This window comes from Poecilia latipinna, unplaced genomic scaffold (genome assembly GCF_001443285.1).
Source record: "Poecilia latipinna isolate Pla-1442-1.1 unplaced genomic scaffold, P_latipinna-1.0 Scaffold100, whole genome shotgun sequence".
Classification (NCBI taxonomy): domain Eukaryota; kingdom Metazoa; phylum Chordata; class Actinopteri; order Cyprinodontiformes; family Poeciliidae; genus Poecilia; species Poecilia latipinna.
Window position 1 is genome coordinate 25,613 of NW_015112716.1, and position 8,838 is coordinate 34,450.

At 38.5% G+C, this 8,838-nt stretch overlaps 1 protein-coding gene and 1 long non-coding RNA gene across 17 annotated transcripts in view; one reads left to right on the forward strand and one right to left on the reverse strand.

Moving 5' to 3' along the window:
- Positions 1-8,838, reverse strand: part of LOC106943542 (voltage-dependent L-type calcium channel subunit alpha-1C-like) — a 138,942-nt gene that overhangs the window by 20,577 nt on the left and 109,527 nt on the right. For 5 of the 13 annotated variants that reach the window (XM_015026852.1, XM_015026885.1, XM_015026880.1 and 2 more), the window contains exons 5-8: positions 6,303-6,442; positions 5,610-5,765; positions 3,701-3,897; positions 1,646-1,749 (exon numbers count right to left, since the gene is read on the reverse strand). In XM_015026852.1, the coding sequence (XP_014882338.1) occupies positions 1,646-1,749; positions 3,701-3,897; positions 5,610-5,765; positions 6,303-6,442 (597 nt within the window). Of the gene's footprint in view, positions 1-1,645; positions 1,750-3,700; positions 3,901-5,609; positions 5,766-6,302; positions 6,443-8,838 lie in introns of all 13 variants that reach the window. The other 8 variants (XM_015026874.1, XM_015026915.1, XM_015026859.1 and 5 more) reach the window with 4 other exon arrangements.
- Positions 5,701-8,838, forward strand: part of LOC106943620 (uncharacterized) — a 116,263-nt gene continuing 113,125 nt past the window's right edge. For 3 of the 4 annotated variants that reach the window (XR_001423968.1, XR_001423966.1, XR_001423964.1), the window contains exon 1: positions 5,702-5,787. This is a non-coding gene — a long non-coding RNA (uncharacterized LOC106943620). Of the gene's footprint in view, positions 5,788-8,838 lie in introns of all 4 variants that reach the window. The other variant, XR_001423965.1, reaches the window with a different exon arrangement.

The window sequence follows — 8,838 nt, forward strand, 5'->3', positions numbered from 1 at the left end:
ACACATGAACAGACTGTGCAGCAAGACTCCCAAGGATTGGATGTATTTATAGCCCTCATGACAAAAACGTTAATTCTCCAAGACTCCAAGGTTGCAAAATAATTCAATTCAGGAATTAAAAAAATAAAAATAAATAAAGAATATCTTTAATCAAATTAGTTTCAGTTGCATAGTTGATTAGATTAAAAGTTTAACATTTAAATGAAATCTTTACGTAACCCTCTGATGTAATTTTATTATAATTGCTGGGAATTATTACTTGTGGGAGATTAGGAAAATCTTAAAATAAATGACTAAATTCTGTTCCAGTTTAGTGTTTCATAATTAATTCCCATGATTTCTGTCTTTAATGTCACATTTCCTCCATACTCCACTCTGGCCCCAGAAGAATTTACCCCACCCACCCCCCACCCCACCCGTCCCGTGTTTTCCCTGCAGTGCAAGACTTTTTAGCATTCCACCTCAATGAGCGACCTGAGGGGTGAATTATTTATACCCCCGTGTGTCCTCACAGGCCAGGAGGTGGTCTAAAACAGTGCGACTTGGCAAAGAAGAGTAAAAAAGCACCAAGGTGGAGCTGCATTTAGAGATGGAAAAAATGCAAACATGCAGAAACTTTGTAACCCTTCATACTATCAGATGTGCACAACACGGTGAGATTGATTTCACTAAGAAAGCAAAACAATGGAGGTCACTTATCAACGAAGAACAACAAAGCTGGTGTTTAGTCAAACTGAAAGAACAAAGCTAACCTTGGGGGGGCGTTTGTGTGTCCATGTGTACGTCACATACAGGTTATGACAGGAAGTGGCCCCAGTGCAACCATCTGACACGAACATGATAGATTGGGACCCATCTTTTTTATTTCTGCATGGCACATGTGTTATTCTGACAAGCTTGTGACTAAAGGCTAAGCAATTATTTATTGGACTGGTCATCTACCTTTTTATTTATGGTTAAACTAGTCCGAAGAGATTATTGTTGAAAGCTCAAATTGTGATTTTTTTTTAATTTACTTTTTTTTTTTTTTGCTTTTGATAAGAGGAAAAATAAAAAGTTGTGAGAAACTATACAGGACAGAATAGTTTTCTATGGAGGCATATCAGCTTTTCATCAGAGCTCGACTTTGGTGACTTGGTTCCTTTACCTCAAACTACTTTTGCAGAGTTTTTTTATATATTCACATATTCAAAACATCTCTTCCAATTTGCTAATGGGTGAACTGACCCAGAACAAGCCTCAGCAGATGGCAGGAAAGCTGAACGTTTTAGAAAAGAAGTCATTTGTGTAATTTTCAACGCAGCCTTTTATTTGTCACGCATTTTACAGAGTTTTTGAACCTCATTCAGACATGAGTCTATGCTTTGTCTATTTTTAGGTGTGATTCAGACAAAAAATATAATCCAAGCAAAAAAAAAAACTTTTCCAAAAGGTCTGTAGGCATAATCATGCAAAAATGCGAATAAGCCTTAACCGAAACTGAAAGATGACTTTGTCTCGTTTAGTTTAAATGGATTTCGTCCTGTTTTCACTTGCCATGTTCATATATTTAACAGAGTCTTGATGCATAGTCGGTTTTCCACATCTGAAGCTCAGCTCACACAATACACATACGTATACACATGACAACAGTATAAGCTCTTACCCGCTCAACACACCCAGAACGAGGTTGAGAACGAAAAATGAGCCAAAGATGACAAGAGAGACAAAATAGACCCATGGCAGCTCATAGCCCATAGCATCCTGCATCTGAAGGAGGAGAGAGGCAGAGGGGAACGGGGAACGAGGGAAAAAAAGAGAGGATTAACAGAGGGAACAGGGGGGTTAAGATTAAAAAGGCCAGAAAGAAAGTGATGGATTAGAACAAGAGGGAAATGTATATGACAGTGTTTGGGACGGATCTAAAAGAAAAATAATAGTTGAGGCAGCAAGAAGTCCAGCAAAGAATGTGTGTAAAAGTAAAAAAAAACAAACAAAAAAAACAGATGAAACGTAGAAAGAGGGGAAAAACATGCATGATAAAAAAAAGGGCTAGAAATGAACTTGTGTTTGAAGGCATAGCTAATCATATATGTGACTAAAAACAGAACCCCTCATCTCTGCTGCAGCCGCTTAACATTTAAAGGTATGTGTTTAAACAGCTGCTTCGTTACTTTTAGCCAACTGGACCTTGAAAGGCAAACCCATCTGCGACAGATGATTTGTTTCAGTACATGAATTTATGGGAAATCCTCTGCGATATATAATTTGGGACCGATCAGAGACAGAGCTGCTGTCAAAGGAATACGGGCGGCATCCAGCTGCTGAAGGGCTTTGGATGTAAACGTATTCACAAAAAAACAAAAAATTATTGAAATATTTACCTCTTTTAATTGATAAAAATGGCAGCAGTTATGTAGAATATCAAGTTCTATCGATTATAGACTTTTATTTAAGATAGGATAGGTGGATGAAGAAACAACAATGGTTGCCACATCTTCTTTCTTATACTTATTCATCCAGATAGTGCATGAGAATATAAATACACTACAAATGTATATCAGAGGTGCAGTTGGCCTTGTTTATTCTCAAACGCCCAGTGTCTTAATGTACTTGCAAGCTGCAGCTGTCAGGAAAGCAACAGAAGGGGTGTAGAGCTTGTAGGCTATCTGCTCCATGTGCATACATGTGCTCTCGTCAATGCAACTCACACACACTGCATACACACATTTTGTGTGGTACTGACATTAAAATCGATGTTTAAGTTCACAGAAAATAAGTACGTTTTGAAAAAAATAACTTTCAAAAATCAAGCTTTTTCTTTTTTATAACACGGATGACAGCCTTTCTTGTACTTTGTGTATTTTTTTTTGTGGTTATTCTCTGCCACTTCTGCTAAACAACAGACAGTCCCCTCAAAACACTTTGGTCCATTTTTCATCGACCCAAACATCACTAATATCTTTGTTGGCGGCGCAGCGTGTCTCTATGGAGACGCAGAAGAAGTAAACAGGCAGATTCAGTCTTAAAGCTTTGGCAGTGGGGACTCTGCTCCCTTTCTGCTTTTATATAAATGAAGATCGGTGTGCTGATGTTGCAGGACGGGACAGACCCAAACTGCAACGAATGATAAGTCCTTCAGAGAGAACCATCAGAGCTGATCGTCCCTCTACCCAAGACTGGTAAAGGTCTTGGGTCAAGAAAAGGGCAACTGAGTCCTCTGCAGACCCCGCACATCCAGGACACAAATTGTTTGGACATTTATATTCAGGTCAGTGCTACATTTACTCAAACCAGCCGCCACAGGCTTACACTGTCAAATTGCCCGTATTGATACCATGTACTTATGCACAATTTCAACCTTGTCCTCCTCTTCTGTCGTCTACTGTTAAATGATCAATTGCGATGTAGTATAAACCCAAGAATTATCCTCAAAAATAATTGACTAAGAAGTCTGTTGCAGAATGAATGAGGACAAGGCATCCTCCTTCATGCTGTATATTCTGTACTGTACACACTGCTTTGTCTGCACAACTGAGATATAATCTAGCTCGGTGTGTGTTTGTGATTGTGTGTGTGTTATACCTTATTCTGTAATAAATCTTTGAGTAAGTCTCTGCCTTTCTGCTACAGATATGCATTATGTTGCATATCTGTATCTTGGTTGGTCAGTTTCAATCTAGTTCTTCAACATAAATCACAGTTGTGGTAAACGGCTCACCCAGTACAACACGTCCGTCCAGCCTTCCATGGTTATGCACTGGAACACTGTCAGCATGGCAAAGGCAAAGTTGTCAAAGTTGGTGATTCCGTCATTCGGGCCTGCCCAACCCATTTGGCACTTGGTTCCGTTCTGCGTGCAGTGCCGACCGTAAGCGCCGTCAGGTGCACATGGTGCTGGTTTTTCCTCTGCATATGCTTCTGCGACAACAAGTCATGTTTTGATCGTCCACATAAAAATGCATAAATAGCTTTCCTCTGGAGAGCAAAACAAGTTTAGATTTTTATAAATTAACTGTTAAAATATTGTATCAAATTCATCAAAATGTTTGATAATATGCACTCTTAAATGTTTTTTTTGTCTTTTGATAAAAGCATGAACCAAAAATCATGACATCATTTTGCTAGCACAATTGAGTGGATCTGTACTCAACATTACTACTTATCTAAGTCAGTCACTGTATATCTGTGAAAAACGACTTTACATTTAATTACATCAACATAATGTTTTAATATCAGACAGTAAAGCATAAGTTCATACAAAATGCTGAGGAAAAAAGCTACCCAAAGTCATCTACATCCAGTGCAATTATCACTTAAACCTATTAAATGCTATCCTTTCAGCAACTACTGCTCTCAGGTTTTTGGTATACCTGACAGTGAATCTTTGTTACGTGGCCATATAGGAATGAAATGCTGAAATTCTGTTAGTTTTATTCCAGATGTAACAGGAGGCACATTTTTCAAAAAGTTCCACTTCTGTCTCATCAGTCCACACAGGACCATTAACATGTTTTGTTTCCGTCTCAGTTGGACGTCTGTGTTCTTTGGGGTCAGCGATGGGTTTTGTCTTGGAAGTCTCCAATGATTTTTTTTTTCCCATTCTTATTATAAATTAATGAACAATGTCCTTAGCTGGTGCAGCAGAAGTCCATAGTGCTTGATGTTTTTTTTTTTTTTTTTTTTTCCTTTTGAAAAAGTCCCTAGGAATTTGTTGGGTCCACAGTTCCAAATTTCTCCCATTTGTGGATAATGACACTCCCTGGGGTTCGCTGGACTTCCAAAGTCGTAAAAATGACTGAGCTTATGTATATTGGGTCATCATGTTACTGTTTGAGAATGCTCCACCTACTTAAAGTCATCAGAGTGGTAACATTTAAGTAATTTTTTGCACTTCTGGAAGTAGACATTGCTGTGTCTAATGAAACTGAACCAGAATGAAGTGTGTAGCTACAGTTATCTTATGATTTAACAACGGGCACATGTTGATTTTCATACAGGCCCAGGTTAGTTTGGACAGCTTACCTTTAATAACTGAAATCATCATTTGAAATCTATATTTTCTATTTACTAAAGCTCTGTAGAATGGAAAAAAAAAGTTAAATGTGACCAAAAAGCAAAAACAGAAGAAATCTGTAAGGAGGTAATTCTTTATCATAGCTTTGCATTTTACCATCATAAAAAATATATATATTTTAGTCTCAGGTGAACAGCTATACAATAAATCCAGGCTATGTGAAAAATAGTGTTAAACTAATTATGCAAAATAAGCCCTCCAGGGTGATGTATAGGAGAATAGTGTATCACCACTTAACCCATGCAAAGCTAATGCCTCTCCAGGGGCCGATAACAACACTCGAGTCCATTTCCATCCAACAACCTGTGCTAAAAGTTGCTTCAATCATTTATGACGGCTCCTGTTTCGATAATTGTTCAAATCATTCATAAAATAAATGATGTTGTGAATTATTAATTGAATGCACTCTTTTTCTCTCTGCCACGTATTTCTGATGGATGGACTTTTTGCTACAGATTGGAGTTAATGCACAGTCAGCCTTTTAATGGCACTGTAAGAGCAGGGCTGTGCGTTATTTATCTGCCTGTTTGGTGGTTTCCTTTGTGCATGTGGCTACCTGGATTGCTGTATTTGCAGGTCTTGTGCATCTTGCCCATGAAGAGCTCCAGGCCGATGATGGCATAGATGATGATGACGAAGAGGACCAGGAGGGCGATGTGGAGCAGAGGAACCATGGCTTTGATTATGGAGTTCAACACGACTTGTAAACCTGCGGCACAAACAACTCTAATGTAAGTCACTATGACTGGTGTAATGGATAAAGCCAACTTAGAACGGGGCTCCAGTGAAGTCTTTTGAAAAATTGTAGACTGTTAAATCTGGGTTGGTGCCGGAAAACCAACCGGTTTAACTTGGCTCTCTCTGCTTGTTCTGATACATCCAGCCACTATTATGCCAGGAACTTTTTGACATCTATTCAAAGCGTGACTTCTCTCTTAAATTTGCTAAGGAATATTTAGTCAAATATCAGTGGCAATGTCATGTATAAATCTGAGCATTTCTGTGTAATTCTGTGTCAAATTAATGATAGAAGCTTTGTTCTAGTTTTTAGAAATACTTTATGTTCATTATGAAAACTTCCTTGCTTGATTACAAAACCAGAATTATATGAAGCTAATGTCTTGCAAAACTGCCATCAGTGATCCAGAACATTTTAATAGGTTTTGGAGCTTGTTGCTTTATTCACAGTTTATCAAAGATATAAAACTTCACATCTGATCCCCTGACCACAACGTTTTGTACTTACTGGGTACTCCAGAGACCAGTCTGAGCGGTCTTAGTACTCTGAATGCCCGCAGAGCCTTGACATCGAAGCCTGCCGCCTTCCCGCCAATCGGAGTGGCCCCGTCTCCCTTTGTGGCCTGTTCCAAAATCGCACTGAATAACCTGTGGGACAGCGCAGGAACTTCAGTAAATACGTTAAATGCAACCACAAGATATCAGTAGATGATGGTGAAAGGAATAGTTGAAGAAGATCCTCGTTTCTTATAGTTATGGCGTTGTTTAGCGTTATATTTAACACTAATTTGTGTTAGCGTTTAAAAGCAAACATGTTTACTGATGTAAAAAAGAAAATTGGTAATTGGTACACATTCATATCTTTGTAGACGTCTTTAATATGCTGCTGTATTTTCTGTATTCTTACTCATACGCTGATGAGCAGATCGGAGGGCTGCGTGCCTTGGTGTCTTACCCACCATGCCACACTCCAGGGTGTGGAATTAAACTTTTTATCCTCTAACGCCCTGCAGCTGTGCTAAAACCTCCCCTGTTGAAAGAAATTTGGAGAGATCGCAATGGAGGAAATACAACCTGCTCAATTAGCTGGTGTTTCGTCACAACAATAGAAGATGCTCCATCTGTCCTCTCTCTGTTTTCCAAAGATAAGAAAATGTGACACTTCTGGCATAAAATATTTAACAATCAGCTCAAAAAATATATATAATAATAATGGGCACGTCTTTAGGATTTGCTTGGATGTGTGTGTTTGTGTAAACTAACAAACATGTCAGAAAATACACTCATCTTTGAAAAGTGCTATATAAATAAAATTTGCTTAAAACTTAGAGTTTTTTTTTTCTAAAATATTCCTAAAGTATCTAATTTAAATGTCAGGATCTTGTCAATTCACTACCATTTATCCATTGATAGTTTCTGTTGCCCGTGTGCTCTGAAAGTTTCCCCAAAAAAAGCAAATTTACTGTTTTTGCTTCTGTCACATTTAAATGTTTTATGATCATCCAACAGTTTTTGCCATCAAACATGTGAAAGTACAAAAAAAAAAAAGTTTAATAAATGAAATAATTTTCAAATGGAAAAATCAACACAGTAATTGCTTTTTCCTTGTTGCTCTTTAGGTCTTCACACATCGGTGCATAAATTGCAACATTGACAAAACAAAACAAAAAGAAAACTGCTATCTCATTTTTAAGCGAAAGCTGTTGCCCTTCATGTGCCATTGCCTTCAGTTAGCCGTTATCCCTGTTGTTGTTGTTGTTGTTGTTTAGAGATGTCTCTTTGGGCTAAGTGGCTGACACGCTTGAATTAATGTACATCCAGCTGAGCGCAACGTTCTTCCCTCCACCCTCTTTTTTTTTTTTCTCTCTCCATGATTCTTCTGCTGAGAGTCTCTAGAAAACACTAGCTAGCTAAGCTCAAAGGCCAGTCAGTGGTGTGTTAGTCATGGGGAATTATCAATTAGCAGAGATGAAATGGCCACTTGAAAGGGCCTCTCAAAACATGTCGCCCTCTCTGCCTCTCTCTCTCTCTCTCTTTCAGCCTCTCCATTTGATTAACTCTTTGTCTAGGTGGGAAGCACGCCTTTTTCATTCAGTCTGACAAGCACGTCGAGGATTAACGAGTTAGCAACACCGGCGTTTCGTTTATTATTAATTAGAACGTTTGTGTAGAAGCGCGCAAGGGTCTGTGTACATCCACAACCAAACACTCGATCGGCCGTTTCCATTCATGGTGTTGTCGTCATTAAAGTTTCAGTGCTAAATAAATTGAGAACGGCGCCAAACACTTTAATCAAAGCACAATCCAGATTTTCCACAAAATAAAAAAGAACTTTGCACCTGCTCAAGCAGTGTTACAGTTTACCTGCCAGTCATTGCATTTGTCTGACAGTTCAGCTTATTTAAGTTAAAGCTTTACTCAAGAAAAACAACAAAGGAGAGAAGAAAAATATGGCTGCATATGAAAAGCATTTCCTGAAGAAAAAGCTACCTGTTCATTTACACGCACATGCACTGAACCTTCATTAATAGCCTTTTAGGTATGTGTCAGCAACAGCGTGGCCTGTAGCAACTGTGTGTGTGTATGCGTGTGTGTGTTCACGTGTGTCAGCGGGCGCACGAGTCCCGAGGCTGCTCAGCACCAGGTACAAGCTCTTTCACCCATATGGTGAGTATTCCAGAGGGAGTGAACTCTTGTCGCTTCTCATCTATACACACACACACACACATACACACACACACACGCCCTCACATGCATGAAGATGAGCGCTCAGCCATGCACATAAAGAGAGGCAGTCCTGTCACAGCTGAATATTTCTACTATAAGCATGTCTGTGTTTCACAGCGTTTCGGTTGAAGTTTTTCCTTTTAGAACATCCGGCACACTCGATCACCAAAACAAAAAAAAGGACAACCCCTTTAAATATTGAATTATTAATTAAAAAAATTTACATGTTCATTGGGTTTTTTTTTTTTTTTTTTTTTTTCATTTTTGGAAAAAAAAAGGGTTTAATTATAAAAAAATTTTGGTTTCTTGTTTTAAAA